Source organism: Bombus vosnesenskii, unplaced genomic scaffold, assembly GCF_011952255.1.
Source record: "Bombus vosnesenskii isolate JDL3184/JDL3185 unplaced genomic scaffold, Bvos_JDL3184-5_v1.1 scf7180000013265, whole genome shotgun sequence".
Lineage (NCBI taxonomy): Eukaryota > Metazoa > Arthropoda > Insecta > Hymenoptera > Apidae > Bombus > Bombus vosnesenskii.
This window is the reverse complement of record NW_022882925.1, coordinates 4237476-4262448: the sequence shown is the minus strand read 5'-3', so window position 1 is coordinate 4262448 and position 24973 is coordinate 4237476. Positions and strand designations below refer to the sequence as shown.

Sequence of the window (24973 nt, the reverse complement as noted above, 5' to 3'; positions counted from 1 at the left end):
ATTTTAAATATCATTTTAAAAAATTATACATCAAATTCTTGGCACAAAGATAGGATTTCAAATATTCTACTATTTTAAAAAATATACAAAATTATTCGTTATATACAAAAATTAATCGAATTAATGGATGTATTTACATGACACCTTGTCAGTATAATTATCGCGGTATAACAGAGTTCCAAAAGAGAAATAACTAGCTATAATTATCGCGATTTTAACATTGTGTGCAACTATATTTGTTTATGTATATATGTAAAAGCTTAGAATTAGTCATACCTAATTGTGACATACTTGATTAGTAAAATACAAAATATTTTGTAATATTTTGCTGTCTTTCTTATTTGTCATATCTAGTATAACCTATAAATTATTAATCTATAAATAATCTTTTCAAATGGACAGCAGTCTGAGAAATGTAAGTATTATAAAGAATAGTATTGCTATCATTTACGTATATTTTGAAACTTACAGATGCTTCGAAATTGTTTCTTCGCATTTGAGTCGCCTGTCATTTCATAGGAACATGTAATTGATATTTTTTCAAATTCTTTTTAATTCTAAACGTCTTTTTATAATGAGAAATACATGAAAAAATAAATATCATCTGATCATTTCAAATAACATTCAATTAATATTGAAAATTTATCATTTTTCAAATCAGATTATTAAAAATTATATAATATTGTAAAGTTACTTTTCATAGTAAAAACTTTTATCTCATGAATTTTCAGAAACGTTTAACTGGTGGGGAAACCACCCAAAGTCACTTAGCAGAAGCTTTGTATAGAACACAGACTGAAAATAAAATGCTACCAGGATTTGATCCTAATCGAGATGATGTTGAATATTACCGTGTTCAACAGGATATCGATTGTGATGAAGTATATCCAGGAATATATATTGGTGATGCGTGAGTATTTCAATGTTTTATGTCTTTATGTTTATCAAAAATTAATTTATGTTCAATACTTTATAGTGTCACAGCAAAAAATAAGAAATACCTTAAAATATTGGGTATAACACATTTGCTTAATGCTGCTGAAGGAAAAAGATTTGGATTTGTAAACACCGATAAGAATTATTATTCTGATACAACAATAAAGTATCTTGGCTTACCACTTATTGATTTGTGCACAACAGACATTAGCAAGTACTTTTACATTATTGCAGATTTTATCGATGAAGCTGTTTCGACTGGAGGTAATGAAATAATAATTTAATAATGAAAAAAATAGAAAAATTACAATAGATCGTTTAAAATTTAACTTTCTTTCTATTAGGTAAAGCTTTTGTTCATTGTGTGTTAGGAATCTCACGTAGCGCAACGTGCGTATTAGCATATTTAATGATTAAAAAAGGAATGCTAGCCACAGATGCAATTCGAACAGTCCGCAAAAATCGTTTCATTCAACCAAATAGTGGTTTTCTTCACCAATTAGCGCAGTTAGATAATCAATTACGAAGACAACGATCTTAAGTGAATACAACTTTGATAAAGCTACAAGGTTCACTAACAATATATACTGCAGTGAATTTGATAGATATATGTATATTGTATATAAATAATTGTATATAAAAACTGAGTAAACATGATCAAAATGTATGATTAGATTAGATTGATACATTATTAGTCAACATTAGGCGCAAAATTCACTATTAATTATCTCAAAATCAAATATTACGAATATATACATGTTATGAGATAGCAGTCATATAACTCATATTACGCCTCACGATATAAAGTATTATGTATACAATATTATCGCTTCTCACAATTCATTGTTGGCGAACTGTATTATTTAATAAATTATAATACTGATATTGTAAAAACTTTGGTTGTAAAAACTTTTACTAAAAATAGTAACGATAAAGGAAAATATTAACATCTTGACTTCATATCATTGTTTTTAACTATTATTAGTATTTTTCTTTACCATTACTATTTTTAGTAGAAGTTTTTAGATATTTATATGTGTATCGTATTATTATATTATATATCGTATAAAAACTATTATTACTATACTAGTATTATATTAATAAAACTGTTAATTTACTACACGTGGACGTTTGGAATGAGACTCTGCAAGTGTAGACGAATGTCTCGAAGAGCCTATTTCATTTTCTGTATCCTGTGGACCACTACGTTTCCTTGCTTTTGGAGATAGTTGTTTTAAGCATTCCATATCATTAAATACAACTTGTGCGCCTCCTCCACTAGTGGGTATTATATCTCCCTAACATAATAATAATACATTTGAGTATATAACTACATAACTCTTTTCGATTCCTTTTAAGTGTAATTACCTTGAATAACTTTGTCTCAAGTTCACCATCAGTATCGTGTTCTTGCGCGATAAGACAATACCTGGATGCACCGTCTGTAATTTCCTTTGGATCTGTAAGTCGCGTAACACTACGTCTTCTACGCATTAAAGGTTGAAGAACAGTTCCAACAGGAACAAGCGCTCCGGGTCTGTGATCAATCCACTTATCCGCGCTTTGTGAACGCCTGTACCTTGGATTTGCAACACCCGCTTTATCCTATGAGCACATATCATTAAACTATATTTTTGAAAGTAAATTACGTAATGTAAGATAAACTGACCCTTCGTGATCGACCCTCTGTTGTTTTTGGAGTTGCTTCTGCACAATTAATAGTAGGTACAACACAATCTTTAGAAACACTAGGTACGTTGTCATCAACTAAAATTTGTTTTACTAATCTTAATTTATCCTCTTTTTCTTTCATTTGATTCTAAAAAGAGAGAAAAAAATTAAACAATGAAGTTATACATATATTATATTTACTTCATTACCTGTAAGTGTTCACGTTGTTGACGTAACTTTATTTCCAATTCTTTATTCATTTTATCAGTTTCTAACTGCATTTTAGTGTTGTACTTTTGTTTCACTCTTTGCTTATCTATTAAACGTTGATTTAGTGCCATGTTTCTATCTTTTAACTATAAAATAATTGTAGTAAAATATATGTTGTCATTTAAATAAAAAAAGAAATGCATTCGTTAACTACCTCTTGCTGTAAGCTGCGGATTGTATCATTTGCATTGTTCAATTTTCGAAGCAAGCTATCAATTTGTTCTTCAGTTTTACATAAATGACCCTCTAATGCAGAAACCTACAGCAAAAGCAAATTATTTTATATGTACTTCCGTAATCAGTAAAATGCTATTACCTTCTTTTTTTGTTGTGAATTAGCGGCTTTCAGAGACGCATTTTCAATCTTTAAATTCATGTATTCTTGTTCCATTGCCATTATCTTCTTCCTAAGATCGTTTTCTGTAATAATCATGTAACAGTCATGAAGATATTACACATAATTTAAGTTTGATTAAAAATTAAGTTATATTCTTACGTTTTTGCTGTAAATCAGTACGTAGTAAATTCCGTTTGTTAATACGCTGTTCTAAAAAATGCATTAAATTATTAATTATTTGATCATTGCGTGGAGAAGTAATTTCCAATTCAGGAAATGGCCCACCTAAACTGAATTAAAATAAAATTATATAAGTTTGAAGAAAGAATAAAGAAAACATATAATACTTACCTATACACTAAACCCACATCAACTTCTAAATCTTCAGCTTCAGGATGGCCTTCTTTTTGCAACTTACTACATGCCTCCTTAAATAACTATTAAAAATAGTTTTTATTATGCACGTATTTTCAAATTATTTTCATTGTTATTCTTTTATTACTCATCTCACCTTATTTGCCTGTCTTCTTCCAGGTGTAAAACCAAGATCTATTTTCGTAATTGTTGGTTTAGCTACTTGGACTTCTTGAGTCATTTCGGCAAATTTCATTACTTGCTGTAAAACATGAATAAATTAATTAATTTTCTTTCATATATTTACGTTTTATATTATTGATTTCTTACAATTGTTTCATCATAATCATCTGTTCTTGGATTAACACAAACAATCATTCTAACTTGTCCTTCTCCATCAAAATAATTTTTAAATAAATGGGTGAGTTTCGAATCTCTGTAGGGTACTATTTTATTTGTACCCTGAAGTTGATTTTCTCTTAAAATTTCCAAACATGATCGTAGCGTCATCAAAGAATTATTAATATTTCCTAAATCAAAATGAATGGATATGAAAATATATTATAATATAATTACAAGATTCACATCAAAAGTATAATAACCTGCTTCTCTTAATCGTTGACCTGTGTTTTTAGTCCTATTAGTTCTTTCGCTACCAGCTAAATCTACTAGGGATAGCTGAGTGATGCATATCACCCGTTTATCTTGTATAATTTGTTCACCTTCACCATCTAAGGGTGCCTAGGAGAAGAAAATACTATATTGTTTGTGAATTTTAATTAGATGAGACGCAAAGTAATTAGAAATATTACTTGTACAAGACGAATAGTGAAGACACTATGTGATCTACTTGATTCTGCATTAAGCGCAGTGTGTGCAACTCTTCGTCTTCTCTGTCCACGCTGAAATACCTCAAATGCTTCTTCTGAGCTTTTTACTTCAATTTCTGTTACAGCATGCACATACATATTCTTATTACCATCTTCTCTAACTATTTTACTCTGTAATACCCTAAAAGTTATTTCTCAGTATTAAAATATTATTTGAAATTAAGAATATTTGAATTGTGTAAGTAATGATACTATACTTGTTTCTAATATCCTCATCCTCTAATAAATCATATACACTGTTATTATAAATTTCAACATATGTAACAAATACAGCATAGACATTGTCTTGATCCACTTGTACTGTTTGTGATTCATTTATGTCACGAACAATCATTGGATTACTCTCACTATCACTCTCTACTTTTCTCCTGTGAAAACCATCAATTATTAATAAAGCCATTTACATTACATAAAGCATATCACATATTCTTGTACTTACACTTTGCCTGATTTTCCATTTCTCTGTAACATAAGTCCAGCATGAAGTTCATTTTGTCTATCAAGCATTGCATCAGCTTCACCTTGTATATCAAAACCGTTTAATTTATCTGGTTTAAAAATAAATTTTTTGGTCTGATAATTAGCAATACTGTTAAACAGAACATCAAGACAACGAGGCATTATGCCTGCATCCTGTGGTTCACCAGTCATAGTATATGTTTTACCACTTCCTGTTACTCCATAGGTGAATAGAAGGCTATTTCTACCTCGAATAACATTTTCAACTAATGGGAGAGCAACTATATTAAAAATCTCTTTTTGCGTTGCATCTGGTGAAAATACACGACTAAATGTTGTTTGAATTTCCTTGTTGCTAGAGTTACGAAAATTCATTGCTGATTCTGGTGGTGTAATAACTACAGTTGTATCAGATATAAGCTTCATACAAGAAACATCAGCTGGATGTTGCATTGGCTTTAAACGACAATAAACTTGAACAGGATCCTTGGATACCATATTATTACCTCTTGGACGGTTTGGTGGCTTACGAGCTGAACCTGGTGGTTTCGCACGTCTAAAATATTAACATACCATGAATAGCTTCAATTATTCTACATTACAAAATAACTTTAATAGTACCAAACAATTAATTAATAACAAATAATTAAATTTTACATTAAAAGATTATAGAAAGTAATAGTCATAAAATATTGAAAATAGCTAAATTTTATTTGACTTCAATTATAAACTGATTAAGAAATAATAAAACTTACGCAGATTTCATCTTTCGTAACTATAAATTTTGCTTGATATTTAGTTATTTTAAAACTTAAGACAATATAATGTGAAAAATATATACGAAAGATAATATTTGATAAATGCCATGAACCGAAAACCGTTGTCCTGATTCGGTGTTTAAAATTCAAATCTAGTTACGAAATGAACTAAAGTATTGAAGTGCTACCAATATTTATACCAAAAAAAAACTATAAATGATAGTGCTACTTTAAGTACAACTTAACTCATTAAAGTATAAAAACAGGAAAAAGAACTGTGAAAAGATTTTTATTTCGCGATTAAATAGAGAGTACCATTAATTAGAGTACCATGTAAATAGGACCGACATATATATATAAAGACTGAACATAAACTTTTATGGTCTGTTCCACAAGACAAGACAGTAAACATAAAAAAAATTTCATTGCTACAACTGCAACTATTAGTTGCCGACTAATAAAACTCGAATAATACTTCTGTTTTCTGCCTCATCTCATTGGGGAGATTATACTTCCACCGGGAGGTGTAAAATCATTTCCGGGGAGCGGAGAACACGGGCAAGTGGTACTTTAGGGTCAGATCGATAATTGGTTGTAATTGCCCAAGCGCAATCTTATTTTCATTGAGTAAGAGCAGTAAGGAAATTTTTTCTCTAGTAAAAGTAAATTAGTGTAATGGGTACGTTTACACATGACATAAAATCGTTGCTTTATAGTCATGATACTGAATGTTAGAAGTTGGAATAGTACTTTCTATTACTGCGTCTCTCCCTCTTAGAGAAAAAAGTCAGGACTTTTGTTGTCCTGAAACTAAATGCAATAGGTTAATTGGTTTACTTTCTCTTTTTGACATACATCACTAAGTCAAGTTTCATATGACTATGATCCCCGCACCCCGGAAGTGGCTTCGCGTCACACGCCTGCCAATGAAATTCATGCTAGACTAGTAACACTCAAATGTCACTAGTCAGAAGTCACAGAGAAAAATTTCCTCTCTGATATTGTCATATACATATAATAAATGCATTATATTTTTATACAAATACTAATGGCAAATAAAATGTCTTCATTGTATAATATATATATATATATATTCAATAAATAGTATAAAATAAAAACAAATAGAAAATTTTATTTCTCATTAGAGAATTTATTTGTTATATTTATACAAAGACATGAAGTTCCACATTATTTCTTAGCCTTCTTGTCTTTAGCAACTTTAGTTACTTCATCTGGATTTTCAGCTGCATCTTTTACACGTTTTGCGCGAATTCCTACTAGTCTGGCATCAGCCCTAGCTTTACGGAGAGTTACGTATGCAGAGAACTTTCTTTCTTCCTCAGAAATGACACGGGCCTTAGCTTTAGCATGCGTTTGGTGTCTCACTGGCATGATTTCTCCTTTAGCTTGAGTGGCAAGGCTCACTTCTTTTTTAGTGGAATCATCACCCTTAGGCTATTTTCATAAATAACATTAGAATGTAGTCTTTCTTTAATAGTTTTAAATTTACTATATTCTACTTACATTGGCTACAGTCAGTGGGAAAAGAATCAATTTGGATCTATATTCTTTCAGTCTTTGAGTATTCCTTTGTAAAGACTCGACTGATTTATTACGCCTTCTAGGATCTACAGCAATTCCAATAGTCCTAGCATATTTTTTATTTAAACCACTAGCCCTCAGTTCTTTTAAGGTAAAACCTTTGCCTGCCCTAGCTTTTATGTGATAACGGAATGTTGGGCAATGAACAATAGGCCTCAGAAGCTTCACAGGTCTTAAATTAAAATAAAATACTATTGAAGTTAATTTACATAAATGGACAACAGAAATAAAAATGAAATAAACGTATGCTATTTACCTTGGTGCAACAGCACGAGCTTTCTTTATACGATTTTGTTTACGACGAAATTTTCTGGCTGGTTGGTTAAACCAAGTTTTAACAAATCTTTGCCAATCTTTATGGAAATGTCCATTAGGGATCATATTATTTCTCTTACCCATGGTTGAACTGAAACAAAAATACTAAATTATATACAATTTGTTTCTTAAAAGATTTGTAAAAATACACTTTATAAACTTAAGATTAGTATAATAGGTTGGAAACAGTATTATTACTAAGTATAAACAAAACATTAAATTTCCTTCACAAATAAAATTTTTGTAACTTTAATATTACTTTATAATACTCATATAATTATTATGGATCCTACTATTAGAAAAGGTATATCATTAATTGAAATTAAAACATATGAGACAAAGATAACCTGATTAATGTCAAAATATTTCTTTACTTGTTATATTATAACATTACAATCATATTATTTAATTACACTTAAAAACATAAATAACAACAATTTTCTATTACTTTGAGAAATATTATTTCAAGATGTTGAGATTTTAATTGGATTTCGAACTTAAAAGAATACTCACGAACTTGTTTACAAGGCATAGACCGGAAAAAGAATCAGCACCACCAAGCGGAAGTTTTAGCTCCCAGCAAAACAAAATTTACTAAATGAAGATTGAAATTACATTATTTTATGATAAAATCATATTTTAAAAATATTATTTGTTTACAAATATCGCTTCGCTTTACATATAATTTTATTAAAATAATTTAAATGTAAAATGAAGTTACTTTAAAGTAGTTAATAAATATGGCAACTTGCTATAAGATCGTGTATACTAAGCACAAGTTGAATGTTTCATGTTTAATTGTAGAATATTTAAATAAGTATTTAAATAATTTAATTAAAAATGAAGATTAGAGAATCATTTGCATCATATTATAAAAGTAATATATTCTTAAAAAATGTCATTTACCGATACGCTTCGACCGGCATAAACCAATTTTCGGTATGTTCTCTATTTAGTAAAAAAATATACATGTCTGTAGTGTTATAAATTGGTATTGTTACTATAATGCATAAAGCATTGATTATATTTTTAGAATGCAGAAGTTACAGATGTAATAAAAAAGGATATAGAGAAACATTGGAAAGATAAAATTAACTTACATCAATATGATGATGCAGATAGTACAAGGAGAAAGTTTTATGTATTATCAATGTTCCCATATCCTTCTGGAACACTTCATATGGGTCATGTAAGGGTTTATACAATAAGTGATACAGTTGCTCGTTTTTATAGAATGAAAGGTAAATTTAAGTGTAATTATATATATTGTTTGGTTTATTCATATAATTTTTTATTGACACACTTTTCTCTTTTATTTCAGGATATAATGTCCTTCATCCAATGGGTTGGGATGCATTTGGATTACCTGCTGAGAATGCTGCAATTGAAAGACAAGTTGATCCTGCTGTGTGGACATACGATAACATTAAAAAGATGAGAAATCAATTAAAATCATTGAATTATTCTTTTGATTGGAATAGAGAATTTGCTACATGTGATCGTGAATATTATAAGTGGACGCAGGAATTATTTTTAAAACTTTTTGACAAAGATTTGGTTTATAGGAAAGAATCATTTGTTAATTGGGATCCTGTTGATGAAACTGTATTAGCAGAGGAACAAGTTGATGCAAATAATTGCTCTTGGAGATCAGGCACAAAAGTAGAAAAAAGGTTGCTAAATCAGTGGTTTGTTAGGACTACATCATTTGCTAAGTAGGTATATTAGAATTTAACAATCTCTAAAGAACATTGAAATATATAATAAGAATTACAAATAGTATTTAACTAATTTATTTTGTATCATATCAGATCATTGTCTCAAGGTTTAGATGATCCAACATTGACAGAATGGAAAGATGTCAAAAAAATCCAACAAAATTGGATAGGTGACTGCAGTGGTACCAGCTTTGAATTACAGTTGATGGGAACTATCCCAAATTATCCCAAAACAGTAAATATTTGGACTAATTATCCAGAATTTATTGAATATGCAAAGTTTATTGCAATATCTCCAAAAAGCTTATTAAATAGACCAGAGTATTGTAGAGATGTGGCAGAAGGAATTCAAATCATAGATGTTAAAGTATTAAACCCATTCAATGGAAATGAATTGCCAGTATTTGTAACAGATAAAGTTGCATTTCCAACTCATAGAGATACTTATCTTGGTATACCGTCTGCATCAATAGATGATTATCAGTTTTCTGAAATAGTTGGGATTGAATTTGTACGGCATTCGATAAGAAGTTATGAAGAACAAGAAAACAAAAGATCAGAAATATTATCTAAAGCAAGAAAGTGGAAAATTGGTGGATACCTTGTTGGTTCAAGATTGCAAGATTGGTTAATATCTAGACAGAGGTATTGGGGTACACCAATTCCAATTATTTATTGTTCAAATTGTGGTATCCAACCAGTACCACGCAATGACCTTCCTGTAATTTTACCAAATATAACATTTTCATCTTCAAATAAAAAGTCTATATTGTGTGAAACTAAGGATTGGTTAAATACTTCTTGTCCTAAATGTGGAGCTCAAGCAGTTAGAGAATCAGATACAATGGACACATTTGTAGATAGTTCATGGTATTATCTGAGATACATTGACCCACAAAATATGAAAGAGATGTTTGCTGTTGATAAAGCAAAAGAAATGTTTCCTATTGATCTGTATATAGGTGGAAAAGAACATGGTAAGTATCTAATATTTAAATTCTTTGTAGATATAAAATATATATATTTAAAGATCTCAAATTAATAATATTATAATTTCAGCTGTACTGCACTTATATTATGCCAGATTTATAAGTCATTTTCTACATTCAGAAGGACTTTTACCTACTCCAGAACCATTTAAACAATTGCTTGTGCAGGGTATGGTACTTAATAAAACATATCAGCTAAAAAAGACAGAGAAATATTTAAAAGCGGATGAAGTGGAAGAACATGTAGGAAAATATGTAGAAAAGAATACCAAAGAACCAGTCATTGTCTCATGGGACAAAATGTCTAAATCAAAACATAATGGCATTGATCCTCTTGAATTCTTAGATAAATATGGAATTGATACAACTAGATTATTTATATTAGCTGATCAAGCACCAACTTCAGATAAGCGTTGTGACCATAACAGTAAGCTCTTTGTAATAAAAATTTTAACTAATTATTATATATATCAAATAATGTATATATTAATAATATTCAGCCATTCCGGGAATATTAAATTGGCAAAATCGTTTATGGAAGACTGTAAAAGCTTTTAACGATTATCGCAATAGCGTAACTTCAGAAGAGCTTCAGGCGGAACCTACTGATTCTAAATTTGCAGAACATGATGAATACATGTTTGATAGTCGAAATTATTTTTTAAAGTCTGTAACTTATAATATAATCGGATCTCAACAACTTAGTATTGCAATATCAAGAATGCAAGGACTTACAAATAGGTATATATTACAATCTTGCGGTACATCAACAATTCTAATAATTTTAGATACAGTAATCGTCTTTTTCTTTTAATATTAAGTATACGCAAAGTGTGTGTGGAATGCATGAAAAAAAGTCGTGAATATGAACGTGCATTAGCAGTCCAAATTATAATGCTTGCACCATTTGCACCACATTTCGCTTCGGAATTGTGGTCCGCATTTTCTGAGGTAAAACATCATCTAATAGATAAGAATGAAGTGGACTTAGATAGGGATGTTATGGAACAAAAATGGCCAGAAATAGATATGAATTATAAAATGTCAGTGGAGATCATAGTAAGTACAAAGTATTTAAAGTATTTATTACTTCACTATCATGATATAAATTTACATTATATTATTTATTATATAACTATATAAATAATAACAGTGTGATTCTTAGAAATCAAAGTACTTTATTTAATACTATATATAATTTTATATAAACACATTATTAATGCTACATCATTCTGTATACTATTAGATAAATAATGCACTTTGCACAAAGATTAGGATACCCAAGTATGAAACAGATAAATTATCACTTGAGGCAGCTCTTGATTTAATAGAGAATGAGCCAGCTGTCCAGAAACATTTAAAGAAGCATAAGATCGTTAAATCTAGACTTCTTTCAAGGGAAGGCTGTGATCCAAAAATATTAATTTCAACAAAAAGATGGGTAGACAATGTTCAAATGTAATACATCAGGTAAGAAAAATATAAGCAGAAAAAGGATTATAGATATATACATAATTTTTTATCAAATATACTATTTGTATGAAAACCAAATTATTTAAATGTAAAGAGCCTGTACATAATGAAACTAACTGCATAAATAAAAATTTTGTTTAATGTTGCAATGAGTTAATGAATAATAAAAATAATAAAATGAATAATTATTCTTACCCAATATCATATTCTCCTGCATATTCATTATGCGGTATTTTTTGTAAGAGTTTAATATAATCAAGTGGTAATTGACTTTCATGTGCACCTTTTAATATTGTTTCTCTGTAAGAGAATAATTAATAATTATATAATAAACCTTAAACAAATGGAATAGAATTAAGTATAACATACAAATACAACGGTGAAGGTCTCCTGTGTTTTGGTAGCAAACACAATTTTACATTTTTATCAGGATTGTTACATTGCTGATACACTCTGCATTTAAATATTTTACCAGTAAGTGTTTCTATGTCAACCATTAAAGGGAAATATAATTTATCTGCTACACCTTCTTGATTATCTAATGTACACATATTACATTCATCTAATTCCCAAATTGCTCCCCATACAATATAATTTTCTGTAGGAACAATTGTTGCTGAACATCCACCCCATCTCTTTGAGTGTGTTATAAAATCTAATCTGAAATTCTGATATAATTCAGTATTTAGATAAATAATAAAGCAAATAATGAAATTTTATAAAGCATAACACATATCTTGCTGTTTTCAATTATTCAAAATAGAAATGGATTTACTAAACGCGTAGGAAATTTCCTTTAACCATGTATATTTACCTTTAAAAATCCGATATCTTTTCGTACTGCAGTTGGATTGTTAATATGTATTCTTTTTGTTAACATATTACTTCCGTATGCAAAATATAAGAATTTATTAGACATTTCGCCAGTTAATTTATGAAATTTGTTGAAGATAACTTATTAATGGGAACAAAGAGATGAATAGGTTAAGGTATCATTCGTTATCAGTATTAAATATGTATTTATGATATTTTTTGATAGAGATATAATTGTACCTTATATAATTACCCAGATTTTATTTAAACAAAAACATGTTACAATAAATAAACTGTTATCAGAATACAACTTAAAATTAGAAGATACACAAATTTAATGCTTTAAGTATATGAGTAAATTAAAGGTCTAAATAATAGAAGGTATTGATTGTAAAAATGTTTATATTGATTTAACTATACATGTTTAAGGTATAAAGCATTAATTTATATAGCATTATTATTCAAATTCATAATTTGCATAAACCTCGCGAAACATATCGCGACAATTTATTTTAACTTGAAGCTTGGCACACAATAAGAAAACTCCTGATAATTTTCTATGTAGACTATATATTTCTTCAGGTGGAGGACAAAGCCTATGATCCAATATTGTTGGGACTAATGATTGAATCCTGTAATCAATATATTTATTTTATATATATTTATATATTTATATAATAAATTTATATATTTATTTATTTATATATTTTATTATATATGTTATATATTTTATTTATTTATTAATGATTTAATTTAAATGATATATTGCTCTCACCGTTTAGTTACATCTTGTCCACCAAAGTCATAATATTTAGAATTTTTATCAAATACTTGACCCAAGACCATTACTGCATCTACGTGAGCTTCTTCCATAAGCTGGAATTAATACAATGCAATAAATGTATAAATATTAATATAATAACCTTTTTTAAAGCTAAAACTATTAAAAAATATACATATCGTACTTTAGATTCGTATCCTGTAAGGAATCCCATTTCTCTAGATAAATTTAAAATTTTATTACGATCGCCTTCACTTGCAGCATAGATTATTTCAATGTATTTATCCATAAATGATTTCTCATATCCTCGACATGCACCAAAATCTAACAATATTAACTGAAAATTATATTAGGAACTATAATTAATAATATCAAAGATAGAGTACACTTATTGATAATAATAATAATATCTTATATACAAACTTGTCTTGTATTGGGGTTATAAAAGAAATTGGACCAATTTGGATCAGTTTGCATGTATCGAAAAACAAACAATTCTTTAAGGCACAAACTCATTATTAATTTGCAGATATGTTCTCTTGTTTCCATATTCATACTTGTACATTTATCTACTGGAATTCCTTCTACCATTTCAGTTGTAAAAATTTGACTCGTTGATAGTTCATCTAAGTATAAAATTAAGTCAATTTTACATTTAAATTGCTAATTTTTCAATTTAATTTACCTACTACAGCTGGAACATAATAATCTAAATAAGGTTCTATAAGTTGTTTATATCTTCTTGTACATTCTGCTTCTCTTACATAATCCACTTCCCATGCAAGTTCACGTTTTGCAACTTCCACTAAATTATCTATGAACATACCTTTTGGGAAAATGTTCCAAACCTGTAAAAATTTCTAGATATATTTTTACATAATCTTAAATAAAACAAAAATCAAAGTATTTTTATACCTTCATTATGCCTACTAAATTCTCAACATCACTTTGAATACCCATAGCTACACCAGGATATTGAATTTTAATTGCAACATCTTGTCCATTTAACAAGGTACCATGATGTACCTGGCCTATAATATTTTTTCTGATATGAAGAATTTTTTTTTTAAATGTTTTTGTATTACTTTGGCCTTCCAAGAAAAAGCTAATTTAAAAGAATAAAAATAAGTGGTAACTACCAATGGAAGCTGCAGCAAATGGTCTATCTTCAAAGGTTGCTAATTTATTTTTCCAGTCATGTCCAAGTTCAGTGGCTAATACCTTCTCAACTTGCCACTTTGGCATGAAGTCAGCACTTTGTCTAACTCGTTCAAATACTTTTTGTAGTTCAGGATTTATAATGGTTTCATCTTGTATACTTAAAATTTGTCCAATTTTTAAAGCTGCACCTATTATAAACATATGTAAGACACGTAACTATTAGTTGACAAAAAATCCAGTAAATGTATTAAGGATATTTACCTCTCACTTTACATAATGTAGAAACTATTCTTTCTGCATTTGCTTTAGTAAGAAACAGGCTATCAAATGTGTCTCCAAGACTTTGTTTTTTTAGTCCAAGTGTTCTGCGTGTATATTCTGCAACTGTACCAACACCAAGACCCACTCCTAATGTTCCAAAGCTTATCATTCTTTGTAATCTGGTAGATGGAACTTTTTGTGCTTTTGCACTAGGTGAAAGCTTTGAAAGAAAAATTTATTTATTAATGTATTTAAATAAAATGCATCATATCATTTATCACAATTTATATAAAAATGTAAAAAGACTCACAGTTTGCTTTGGTCTAACAGATGGTTTTGGTTTAACTTGAGAAGTTTCTAAAGCTACTTTCATATTTTCTGTTGCCTTGTTTTCTAATATCTCAAAATCAGTTTTTAGTGTATTTGATACATCTTGTTTCATGTTCTGACTCTTTATGCTTTTTTCATGCTCTAATTCCAATTTCTTCAAAATTGCTTTATCTTTCTCAGAAAGTTCAATCTTAGGTATTTCATGTTCTAGTTTGGAAATTGTTTCAATTTTTTCTTTCACAGTTGAGTACTTTTTTAATGGTTTATCCTGTTTACTTTGTATATCATTTTCGTTATCAGGTTTTACGTTTGGGATATCCATCTCTATTATTATTTCTTTTGGATCTTTAGCAGGATTATAAATATGTAATTTAGTTTTGGTAGATTTTATAGGTTTATCTGGATCAGCTGGCATTCCTGCCACTTCTTTAGTTTTTAATTTCAAAAATTCTATTATACCCTTTTCAACAACATTTATTCGTTCTGTCACTTCTTTAAATTCTTTTGTTATTTGAACCTGTATACATGTTATACTGTACAGGAAATTATAATATTTATTTGTAAAATTAATTTATATTAGTAGTCACCATATAAGATAATTATTGTTATATTACAAGAACGTTTGCCATATTAGAAAAAGGTATTAATAATCTATATTTATTTTTGAAACTTACAGGAACCTTACTTAGTTTTATATTATTCAATGTTTTTAAATTATCTGTCAGGCATTTCTCTGCAGTAGTCTTCAAACTTGAAGTCTTTACTATGTGTTTAACTGTCTCTTCTTGATGCTTAATCACAGCTTCGGCTACTACCTTAGCTCCTCTAAGTATACCAATGACATCAGACATCCGATGTTGAGACATTTTTTAATGTGATTGATGTAGAAATTGATTGTTAAATACTGCCTATTGAGATATAAATTTAAGTCATAATGTTATTTTTCTATTATATATACACACATACACACACATATTACTTTTGTTTTTTAATAACAATGTATTATTTTATTCTATGTAATTTACTTATAAGGAGTGTTGCGACTTCAAAAAATTACGTACTTGAATATTAATATACCGCCTATAGTACATGTGTTTAAAATATACGCAGACCTTGAAATGTATGAATAGGGTTATAATACAATGTGCCGGGACTTTTATTACTATAGATATTTTTTTTATATTAATTAGATATAACTTTTAAATAAAAATAGTCTCTTAAATTAAATACCCAACCTTTTGTTTAATGTAAATAATTTAATTGTTAATATTTTAGAAACATGTATGCAAAGGAATTTTTACTCTTCGCACAATTGATACACAGTGCATAGTACGTAAAAAAAAATTAATATAATGCAATCTTTTTCTTAGAATTCTTAGAGTATGTATATTATTTGCCTTATTTATTCTATTTTATATTTTTATTTTATATTTTATTTATATTGTTATTTATTTAAGATATTAACTAACTACATAATTAATTAGGTTATGAAAGTTATAAGAATTTCCTTTTCATATTTTTGATTTATTAATAAAAGTTTATTAACTATAAATAAATAAATTACATAAATTCTATAATTTATTGAGGATATCTTTATTTAATGGTTTGTTTACGAATTATACATATATAAATAATATACATATGTGTATGTAGAATATACAAAAAGAGTTCGGGACAAACAAAAAACAAACACAAAAGTCTTAACAAACATGAGTTAAAAACCCATTATTTTCAGAGTTACGAAATGTTTAATGTATAAAATTATCGTGTGTAAGCCGGCGAAGGGGAAACATATTGAATGTATGCTGTAAAGGTAATGTCTCACTGACAAAAACAGCTTGTAACTCAGAAATAGTTTTCTACAACTTGCAAGAGTAACTTGCGTTTCGATTAGGTTTTTAAAAATTCAAAATATAGTAAAATCATTCTAAAAACGTTTAATTTTCTCATTTTCATACTAACTACTTCCTTGCTATTCTTCCCAATCTACCAATTTCACTACATTCATACATATTTTATGAAAAATTTCATACTTCCCCTCCATGTAATTTATAAGAGAGATTTATATGAGGATTTATCAGAATTAATAAGGAGTGTTAAGCTTTGTATTAAGTCTTGCTGCAAAATGCATAAAATGCTTTTACTATATTTTGAATTTTTGGAAACCTAATCAAAACCTAAATTATGCATGCAGATTGTAGTATATGTATATATCTTATAAAACAAGGTTTAAACATGTATCTAGTAAATTAGAAAGCGAACTTTTTAAATTCGTTCACAATAAAAATCACAGAAAATCAATTGATAACAGGATTGTTGTTTTTATGAATAAAAACTCATAATTTATTTTTGGTATTTATATTTATCAACACCTTATAAGCTCTACAATAATTTTATTTATATACACAGTATATACTTTTCTCGTTGTACCTTTATAGAACTAGAAAAACAGAAAATTTATTATACAACAAATTCTAAACAATTTGGGATGATTTACTTTTTCAATAAATTTATTTTGTTTATAGACCCTGAGGTAGTCTCAATGAAATTAAAGTAATACATGCATAAAATTATTAGAAGTATATGAATAACAGTATTTATAAAAAATGCTATTCAGTTTATGTGTACATTTAATATGTATATCTATATATACTTATCATTGTATACAAGATTTTTATACTTGGAAAATTTGTAAAATCTTTTTGAAATTCTTTTTCTCAAAAATGTCCTTTTTAGGATTCTTAATAACGCTTCTCTTGATATCAATATTTATTAAGTATATATGTAAAGAGAGACCACCTCATCAGATTTAATGTCTTGTTTTAAAAATATATGTAAAACAAAGAAAATTAATTTTACAACAAAGTTAAGTGTAAGAAACTGACATTTGTTAAAATTAAATAACATTTGGTTGATCTGGAAAAAGTGAAGCAAAAAATGTACTGAAAAATGTCCAGGTAAAAGCAAGTGCACCAGGTCTTTCCTCTTCGTGTTCTTCATTTGCATTTGTTCTTGCTTCTGCTTGTACAGCTGGCACTTGACCATTTTGTTGCTGTGCAGGTTGTGGACCTATTGCTTCATTTTGTAATATTTGGTTATTGTTATCCACCCGATCTCCTCTACCATTATTATTTTCAGGTAATAGAATAGGTTGTACCCGGAAAAAACCACCTTGATATCTGTGAAATATTCACTTCATTGTATATATTTGCATATAAAAGATGTAAACATAATATTTGTATATATTAACTTACAGATACATTGCAAAGCCAAGAAACGTAACAATAAGAAATCTTAGAGGAGATGAGTAAAAATATACTAAAGTGAAAAAAAGAATTATTCTGGACAGCATATAAAAAACATCTAGCCAATCTCTGTTAAATGCACCGTCTTCTCCAGCACCATTATTTCCTCCATTAACATCAGCTTCTTGAGCAGCAGGTTGTTGTTGCTCATCACCTACATTATTATTATTATTATTATTATTATTATTATTATTATTATTATTATTATTTGTGTTATTTGTATATGGATTTTGAACATTATCATTTGTATTGACATTCATTTGCTGAACATATGGAATGCTAGTCTGTAATTGTATTCCTTGTGCTGCCATCCTATAATAAAATATTCCTTTTCACTATAAATTATATATAATTTCCAAACATTAAAATAAGTTATAAGAATGCCATTTACAGTTGCATATATTGTGTAAAATAATGGGTATATGCTTGTTGCATCCAAGCCATTTGTTGACTATTTCGTGGATCAAAATATTGTAGTGTAGAATACAATTGTGCCGGAGTATGTTGCGTAGCAACATTAGTAATATGTTGACTTTGATTCTGTATATTATTTGTATTATTTAATCTCGTATTTTCCACTGTACTTCTTGCAATAGAAATTGTCTTTGTATTTTCCACAACTTGTTCAGTTATTTTATTTGTTGATGTTTTTTGTGAAGCACAGACTAAGTGAACTATATAGGTTTGATCTTCTTGCCCATTACAGTGTCTTAACACATCTTTTAAACATGTGGAATCATTTAATAATTGTCCTGAATATATAAGTTTCTGACTTGCTCGTTCCTACAAATATGTTCAATTCATTATCATGTTATTTCTTACACAATATTTTTACTAGTTCTTGATTTCGAATAAAAAATTAATCATTACAGACAAGTAATAAGATATAATCATCTTATTACTGATAATTAAATTATCATCATTAAACTCATAAAAATATCAACGTATTATCTCTAATAGATAACGCACTATAGCTTTCTAAGAATACTTAAAGGGAAGCGTTCGCAATATTTTTTTGTTTTTCTTGTATGTCGTGTAGTGATGCTAATGATACATTGCTTTCACTAAGGATACAACTTTCACAAAATTTCACATGACGTGAGATTCATAAAATAGACGAAATAAAACTCACTGGTTTACTAGGATAAACATCGGACAAATGTTCTTTTAATTGGCGAACGGTCCACCCAATATCACAATTTACGATTTGATCTTTTATCTGCTGATTCGGTGCTTTTATTATTACTTTGACAGCGACTCCTTCCATTGTTAATAAATCCTGGCTTTTTATATCCCGTTTGATCAGCTGTTCTTACTGTCAATCACTCAGCAAAATTAATTAACAGTGCTACCGAGGCAGATTAATGTTTGCGTTTAAGAGATTTTTATACACTGCGTTATCTCCCTTGTTGAATCATAAAATACCTCGTACTATTTATTTGGATATTGACTAAAATAGATTCATAGTTAATGTATTATGACTTTGTAACTCAAACGGATATTTAATCGTAAATATATTTTTGTAAGCGTCACTAAATGGAATCACGTATTTGGCGACTTATCATTGGTCGTAGGTCGTAATCGTAGATTACAATTTATTTATGCTTTGATAAGAGCCGATCCTCAAGTTCATTTCAATGCTTTATAGCGATATCGTAATCTGCGAAACTTACCAACAGTTCATGAAAACTGCATCGCAGTAGTAAGTGCAGTTTGACATTAATAGAGTTGGTAATCGTTACCGTTACTAGAGAGTGGAAGCCTTCGAAATTTTTGAGTTTGAATTTGAATTAAACAAAATTTTAATATAATGAAATGTGAGCATTATTTCATTTGTTATTAAATGTTTTCCCTATCGATGTACTTTACTGTTTATCTTTTATAAAAAGATTGGTGTACTATGAATATTAAACGTTATAAAGTAGCATTGACATAAATTAGGCTTCATACTATTTAACCTTGCAATTTTTCAATTATTTGTTCATCAGTATTCAAAATCGGTACTTCATTTAATTATTGCATTCTGAATTATTTTATAAAATACTGATGCATGAGTTATAATTTATCAATAAAGATCTTTTTGAAGATATTCTTTAATATATTCTTTTATGTTGCAGGGTTCCCTCCAAATCTACTACAAACAGTTCAAGGCGATCTTCTGTAAGTATACTGATATTCAAAAAATATTTGTAGGACAAGTAAATAATATTAATGTTGATTCTGTAGTATACTGTTATTGCGGCTTTGTGTATATTATGCCATAAGTTATGTACTAAGGTTGTTTGAATTTGACACACTATTTAATTAATTAATATTTTGAAGTTTGATTATAAGTTTATCCTGTTATCTTGAAACTTTGTTAAATACCACTGTTATTTTTGTAACATACTTAGATACTTAAGCCTCCCAAACCACGCCATCCTCTGCAGAACTTAAACTTTAATAGCTCATCCAATGAAAGTAGTCCTACTGTAACGGCAAAGATTAAAAGACGTGTTAGTTTTGCAGAAAAAAAACATGTCAAGTGAGTTACTTGCTGCTTATAATTTTTTTTAATGAATTTCAATAATGTAGTTGATTTGTTAATTCATGGTATAAAATTCATTGTACAGAGAATTTTGCAATTCCTTGGAGCAAGGAACTGTATGGGATAATACATATGAAGAGCATGATTTAAGTAATCTCAAAGTACCATGTTCTTCTAATCAAAAAGAATCTGAGACTGAAAGTGTATATAAAGAAAATATTTTTGATAATATTCATGAAAATAATGTGCAATTTGGTTGTAATAAAGCAACAAATGAAAATGTTGATGTTGAAGAATATAGTTCACACATTGCAAATACAATTGAAGATGTAAATTGTCAAAATGAAATGTTACTGACTGAACCATTAGTTACACTTCATGATGCAGTTGTTCAAGAAACTGAGTCTACTTTTTTGACTGATTTACAGTTGAAAAATGATAACCACATATCAAAGAGTATTATCGTGTATGAAGATCCCGATAGAAACTTAACTGAAAAAGTGTCAGACTTATCAGAATCAAATGTAAATAATTTTCATCATAATGAATTAAATACATCTACATCTACATCTGTCCAGAATATATATATGGATTTGACTGAAGTTGTTCCCAGTAACATGTATTTTGGTACACATTATAGTAAGGATACTGAAGAGATTAAAGATGTATCAATGGAATTAACAACACTTGTTTTACCATCAAGTGCACAAAACTTCCCGCAATTTAACAAACCCAATGTAACAGAGAATTTAATAAATCAAGATATGCCAATGGAATTAACTGGAGCCTTACCATCTGTCATTAAACTTAATAATAATATTAGTAATCCAAAGGCAGCCATGTGTAGTGAAGATGATAAAACTAAAAGATTTCATAATGTTTCAATGGAAATGACTACAGTAGTACCACCTTCTATATGTAATTTAGAACCAAGTAGTAATAGTATAAATTATTGTGTTTCAAATGATAAAGAGAATAGAACAATTACTTTTCGTGATGTATCAATGGATATTACTAAAGTTGTAGAAACAACCGTTTATAAATCTCCTGACAGATTACCAATGATACAAGAACCATTGGAATGTAAATATAATATTACAAGACAGGATGAAAGAACTGAATTATTAAATACATCTTTAGAAATGACTAATGTAGTCCCAGTTAATATACATTCTGGAAAAAGAAATCATAGACAACATGCAACTAATCTTGGTAGTCCAGAAAGTAGTATTAAAAAACTAAGAATTAACTCAAATGTTTATGAAACACAAGCAAATGATAGTAAAACTAGAATTTGTAATAACGAGTCAATGGAATTTACCACAGCTATAACAACTTTACCTAGAATATACCAGAATAATTTACAGATAGCTACACAAAATGTACCTACCACCCAATCAAATTCTTCTGTTTCTACGTTTGACAATAGTAGAAGTCATTTACTATCAAACAAAACTATTATTTTTCATGATAATTCTGTGACATTTACAGATGTATTACCATCACTTAATAAAAGGGGTAATATGGAAGGAAAGATAATTGTATATTCTGAATCAAATGAAAATGATAATGAAGGTGTAACAACAGCAGAATCTCAACCTGAAGATTTTGACACAGATTTTACTAAAGATAGACAATCGGCATTACCTGATAGTGTTCAAAATAGAAACCTTCCAGATTTTTCAACCTGTACAGATAATGTCTTAAAAGATATTACTGCTACTATAGCAATTCCTTGTTTATTAAACTCAGATACAACCTTGAATAAAGACAATTTTCCAAAAAGTGTAGAAAATAATGTTCTGGAAAAGTATACTCCAATTAAAGTTCAGAGTTCTGCAAATATTACACCTAGCATGCCCTTGCATGAGTCAGTGCAACAAGATACTTTTGCTTCAGCTTTGAGAGAAAATAACACAAAGATAGCTTGTGCTACATTTAACTCTGTATCAAATGATGCTTCCGCTGTAAATTCTGAGTTAGATAAAGATAAACACTCACCAGTTAAATGCACACAAATAATTACATCACATCCAAGAAGAACATATACAATTCAACCATCAAATAGTAATCACACTTTTACAATCAGCAACAAAGAAAATAACATTTCAGAAATTAACAATGATGTTCTTGATATAAATAACAAGGAAAATAATGTATGTAGCGTTTCGAATAATACAGAATGTTTACAAAATAGAGATTATAATAGGGAATGCTTAACGGATAAAAGCGATATGTTTTTTAATGAAAATGTGGAAGTATTAGAATCAATTCCATCATTACCATCATTTAATTGTTTGGATGATTTGACAGATACAGATATGAATGTTAGTTACAATAAGGAAGTTAAGATAGAAGCAAATTGCCTTTCAAAAAATGGGAATAGTAAAAGTACTTTAAATCTTGAGGATTGTCAAGGAATTGTATTAGAAGAAAATGTGCGGAAATCTTGCACATTTCTGATAAAACGTACATCTCTAAATGGTGCACCAGAGAATTCAAAGGTTGAACAAGAGGATCAAGTGCAAACAGGTGAAATCCAGAAGCTGGAATTGCCGGATGTGAGAGATAATAGTACAGAGTCTCAAATTTTACACTTATCGTCTTCAACAGTAAATGATAGTGAAAAATTATCTTCGACGCCCGTTAACAAAGAAAATGATCAAGATTTACGTTTGAACAATTCCAATTTAGAAAATCAAAGCATAGAATGTTCTTTATCAAATATAAGAGCTATTCATGAAAGTACTCCAAAAGCTGATAATGATAAGTTAATTGATACACACAGAATGGAAGTAAATAATGAATCTTATTCAAACGATAAATTGCAACTAAGTTTGGAACCTCATACTTCTTGCAAAGAAGATGTTGCAATTGAATTGGATCCTTTTTCTGCGTTAATGAACGAGTTGAAAGATTGTGCGAAAAGGTATTTCAATGAATTTAATATTTTCTAATATTTCATCGATATTGCATCATATAATTCTTGAAATGCCCTTTTTAGTAACGAGATTATTTGGGAAGTATACCACGAAAATATCGAAAAAAGTATGTTTGTTGTTGGTTTCATATCGTGTTCACTGTTAGTAGTAATATTTATACGGGATCCTTGTGATGTAATAAATAATGAATTTATTAAAGAGATTAAATTAATTTCTCGATTAGCAGGTGAGTCCCAAAAAGCGAATTAATGAAAAGAGTATTAATTTATATTTAATGCAATTTGTTTAAAAATATCTTTGTTTATTAGATGATGCGGATGCATTAATAAGTATAGTTCATAGAATGATTTTAGAAAAGTTAGACATAACAAAATTATTGGACTTATATAAAAATCGTAAGGATATTTTACCGATGTTAGATTACATTTCGGAGGAAGTAAAGTTAGCAATGGATTTTATGTTCGATTTGAAGCGCTTGAACGATCTAAATTTGATGGAAATAACTCACGATAGGTAAAAATGATTCGAACTGTATTATTTTTATGTCTGATGCAGTATATACATTTTTCTTTTATTTTAGCATATCTTTCGTATCACAAACTAAAACGGGGAGCATTGTACTGGAGATTACGATAGATATCAAACCGTTCGATAAGATTGAATCTCAAAATATCTCCGTCCATTGTCTTATAGGTTCCGTGAGGTCAGTTCTAAAAGTATCTAATAGACGATGTAAGAGATGGTTTTACTATAACTTAACTGTTTTACAGAGAGAAAGATATTAAAAAGTTGATAATGAATGTAAAAAGGGATTATAAATTTCTGCGGAGATATATAAACGATGTGAAAGACTATATATATTTAATGGATGAGTCTACTGTATAACTTAAAAATTATATTTGCATATTCTCCATGAAGAATATACTAATTAAGATGCAATAATCAACCAATAGACATTATTACTAAATAATCAAGAATTAATTTTATTGTATTGTAATAATTTTACATGTGACTACGAGAATGCATAATAAAATGTTTAATATTTCTTTTACTAAAATATTGCGTAGGTAACTAAATTGTA

At 28.5% G+C, this 24973-nt stretch overlaps 8 protein-coding genes across 16 annotated transcripts; 3 read left to right on the top strand and 5 right to left on the bottom strand.

The window, feature by feature from the left end:
* The first annotated feature begins 90 nt into the window (after positions 1-90).
* On the top strand, positions 91-1824 carry LOC117243261 (dual specificity phosphatase DUPD1-like). Of its 2 annotated transcripts, none has more exons than XM_033510595.1 (4): positions 91-415; positions 732-910; positions 977-1200; positions 1281-1824. In XM_033510595.1, exons 1-4 carry the CDS (start codon positions 395-397, stop codon positions 1475-1477), a joined length of 621 nt encoding a protein of 206 aa, XP_033366486.1. In that variant the 5' UTR covers positions 91-394; the 3' UTR covers positions 1478-1824. The 2 variants fall into 2 exon arrangements, with proteins under 2 accessions (XP_033366486.1, XP_033366487.1); XM_033510596.1 differs by lacking the exon at positions 91-415 and adding an exon at positions 508-525.
* Positions 1558-6436, bottom strand: LOC117243252 (kinesin-like protein KIF23). 2 transcript variants are annotated; one of them, XM_033510571.1, is made up of 15 exons: positions 6151-6436; positions 4898-5473; positions 4656-4826; positions 4381-4579; positions 4171-4309; positions 3899-4098; positions 3726-3830; positions 3566-3651; positions 3374-3504; positions 3194-3297; positions 3032-3136; positions 2817-2963; positions 2606-2755; positions 2305-2541; positions 1558-2234 (listed from the first exon to the last, which is right to left on the bottom strand). In XM_033510571.1, the coding sequence occupies exons 2-15, from the start codon at positions 5413-5415 to the stop codon at positions 2046-2048; spliced, it is 2481 nt and encodes an 826-aa protein (XP_033366462.1). In that variant the 5' UTR covers positions 5416-5473; positions 6151-6436; the 3' UTR covers positions 1558-2045. The 2 variants fall into 2 exon arrangements, with proteins under 2 accessions (XP_033366462.1, XP_033366461.1); XM_033510570.1 differs by lacking the exon at positions 6151-6436 and adding an exon at positions 5673-5683 and having other exon boundaries at positions 2046-2234.
* Positions 6437-6804: 368 nt separating this feature from the next.
* On the bottom strand, positions 6805-8248 carry LOC117243259 (60S ribosomal protein L13). The gene is made up of 4 exons (XM_033510591.1): positions 8106-8248; positions 7534-7683; positions 7200-7449; positions 6805-7130 (listed from the first exon to the last, which is right to left on the bottom strand). Exons 2-4 carry the CDS (start codon positions 7674-7676, stop codon positions 6864-6866), a joined length of 660 nt encoding a protein of 219 aa, XP_033366482.1. The 5' UTR covers positions 7677-7683; positions 8106-8248; the 3' UTR covers positions 6805-6863.
* A 73-nt stretch (positions 8249-8321) lies between these two features.
* On the top strand, positions 8322-11917 carry LOC117243251 (probable leucine--tRNA ligase, mitochondrial). The gene is made up of 8 exons (XM_033510569.1): positions 8322-8531; positions 8626-8833; positions 8914-9307; positions 9404-10287; positions 10370-10726; positions 10800-11040; positions 11121-11358; positions 11546-11917. Exons 1-8 carry the CDS (start codon positions 8433-8435, stop codon positions 11759-11761), a joined length of 2637 nt encoding a protein of 878 aa, XP_033366460.1. The 5' UTR covers positions 8322-8432; the 3' UTR covers positions 11762-11917.
* Positions 11458-12798, bottom strand: LOC117243262 (gamma-glutamylcyclotransferase-like). The gene is made up of 4 exons (XM_033510597.1): positions 12587-12798; positions 12142-12440; positions 11968-12072; positions 11458-11703 (listed from the first exon to the last, which is right to left on the bottom strand). Exons 1-4 carry the CDS (start codon positions 12689-12691, stop codon positions 11682-11684), a joined length of 531 nt encoding a protein of 176 aa, XP_033366488.1. The 5' UTR covers positions 12692-12798; the 3' UTR covers positions 11458-11681.
* Positions 12799-12969: 171 nt separating this feature from the next.
* On the bottom strand, positions 12970-16480 carry LOC117243254 (atypical kinase COQ8B, mitochondrial). Of its 7 annotated transcripts, XM_033510574.1 has the most exons (12): positions 16354-16480; positions 16180-16230; positions 15793-16026; positions 15099-15635; positions 14789-15008; positions 14506-14715; positions 14282-14397; positions 14052-14214; positions 13790-13992; positions 13551-13703; positions 13361-13461; positions 13043-13217 (listed from the first exon to the last, which is right to left on the bottom strand). In XM_033510574.1, the coding sequence occupies exons 3-12, from the start codon at positions 15982-15984 to the stop codon at positions 13043-13045; spliced, it is 2070 nt and encodes a 689-aa protein (XP_033366465.1). In that variant the 5' UTR covers positions 15985-16026; positions 16180-16230; positions 16354-16480. The 7 variants fall into 7 exon arrangements, with proteins under 7 accessions (XP_033366469.1, XP_033366465.1, XP_033366470.1 ...); XM_033510579.1 differs by lacking the exon at positions 16180-16230 and having other exon boundaries at positions 16354-16462; XM_033510577.1 differs by lacking the exon at positions 16354-16480 and having other exon boundaries at positions 16098-16189.
* Positions 16481-17842: 1362 nt separating this feature from the next.
* On the bottom strand, positions 17843-20002 carry LOC117243257 (homocysteine-responsive endoplasmic reticulum-resident ubiquitin-like domain member 2 protein). Its single transcript, XM_033510588.1, has 4 exons — positions 19556-20002; positions 18815-19206; positions 18373-18735; positions 17843-18297 (listed from the first exon to the last, which is right to left on the bottom strand). Exons 1-4 carry the CDS (start codon positions 19688-19690, stop codon positions 18015-18017), a joined length of 1173 nt encoding a protein of 390 aa, XP_033366479.1. The 5' UTR covers positions 19691-20002; the 3' UTR covers positions 17843-18014.
* A 138-nt stretch (positions 20003-20140) lies between these two features.
* LOC117243249 (protein PF14_0175-like) lies at positions 20141-24943 on the top strand. The gene is made up of 8 exons (XM_033510565.1): positions 20141-20240; positions 20541-20583; positions 20817-20947; positions 21036-23879; positions 23955-24118; positions 24201-24405; positions 24473-24595; positions 24663-24943. Coding segments are annotated over exons 1-8 (3627 nt in total). The 5' UTR covers positions 20141-20238; the 3' UTR covers positions 24778-24943.
* Positions 24944-24973: the final 30 nt, after the last annotated feature.

Coding starts and splice junctions, on each gene's coding strand:
- LOC117243257 (XM_033510588.1), bottom strand. CDS start 19,690: ATGGAAGGAGTCGCTGTCAAAGTAATAATAAAAGCACCGAATCAGCAG. Junction 18,736..18,814: donor TTTACACAATATATGCAACT/GTAAATGGCATT, acceptor ATTTTATTATAG/GATGGCAGCACAAGGAATAC. Junction 18,298..18,372: donor CTTGGCTTTGCAATGTATCT/GTAAGTTAATAT, acceptor AATATTTCACAG/ATATCAAGGTGGTTTTTTCC.
- LOC117243262 (XM_033510597.1), bottom strand. CDS start 12,691: ATGTCTAATAAATTCTTATATTTTGCATACGGAAGTAATATGTTAACA. Junction 12,073..12,141: donor AGACCTTCACCGTTGTATTT/GTATGTTATACT, acceptor ATTCTCTTACAG/AGAAACAATATTAAAAGGTG. Junction 11,704..11,967: donor GCAGGAGAATATGATATTGG/GTAAGAATAATT, acceptor TTTGGATCACAG/CCTTCCCTTGAAAGAAGTCT.
- LOC117243252 (XM_033510570.1), bottom strand. Junction 3,652..3,725: donor GAAGAAGACAGGCAAATAAG/GTGAGATGAGTA, acceptor TATTTTTAATAG/TTATTTAAGGAGGCATGTAG. Junction 3,137..3,193: donor ATTCACAACAAAAAAAGAAG/GTAATAGCATTT, acceptor CTTTTGCTGTAG/GTTTCTGCATTAGAGGGTCA.
- LOC117243254 (XM_033510574.1), bottom strand. CDS start 15,984: ATGTCTCAACATCGGATGTCTGATGTCATTGGTATACTTAGAGGAGCT. Junction 15,636..15,792: donor TAAAACTAAGTAAGGTTCCT/GTAAGTTTCAAA, acceptor ACATGTATACAG/GTTCAAATAACAAAAGAATT. Junction 13,993..14,051: donor TTATGTTCCAGCTGTAGTAG/GTAAATTAAATT, acceptor TTTTATACTTAG/ATGAACTATCAACGAGTCAA.
- LOC117243261 (XM_033510595.1), top strand. CDS start 395: ATGGACAGCAGTCTGAGAAAT. Junction 416..731: donor TGGACAGCAGTCTGAGAAAT/GTAAGTATTATA, acceptor ATGAATTTTCAG/AAACGTTTAACTGGTGGGGA. Junction 911..976: donor GGAATATATATTGGTGATGC/GTGAGTATTTCA, acceptor AATACTTTATAG/TGTCACAGCAAAAAATAAGA.
- LOC117243249 (XM_033510565.1), top strand. Junction 23,880..23,954: donor TTGAAAGATTGTGCGAAAAG/GTATTTCAATGA, acceptor TGCCCTTTTTAG/TAACGAGATTATTTGGGAAG. Junction 24,406..24,472: donor ATGGAAATAACTCACGATAG/GTAAAAATGATT, acceptor CTTTTATTTTAG/CATATCTTTCGTATCACAAA.
- LOC117243259 (XM_033510591.1), bottom strand. CDS start 7,676: ATGGGTAAGAGAAATAATATGATCCCTAATGGACATTTCCATAAAGAT. Junction 7,450..7,533: donor GCTCGTGCTGTTGCACCAAG/GTAAATAGCATA, acceptor TTTTAATTTAAG/ACCTGTGAAGCTTCTGAGGC. Junction 7,131..7,199: donor TCCCACTGACTGTAGCCAAT/GTAAGTAGAATA, acceptor TTATGAAAATAG/CCTAAGGGTGATGATTCCAC.
- LOC117243251 (XM_033510569.1), top strand. CDS start 8,433: ATGAAGATTAGAGAATCATTTGCATCATATTATAAAAGTAATATATTC. Junction 8,532..8,625: donor CCGGCATAAACCAATTTTCG/GTATGTTCTCTA, acceptor TTATATTTTTAG/AATGCAGAAGTTACAGATGT. Junction 9,308..9,403: donor AGGACTACATCATTTGCTAA/GTAGGTATATTA, acceptor GTATCATATCAG/ATCATTGTCTCAAGGTTTAG.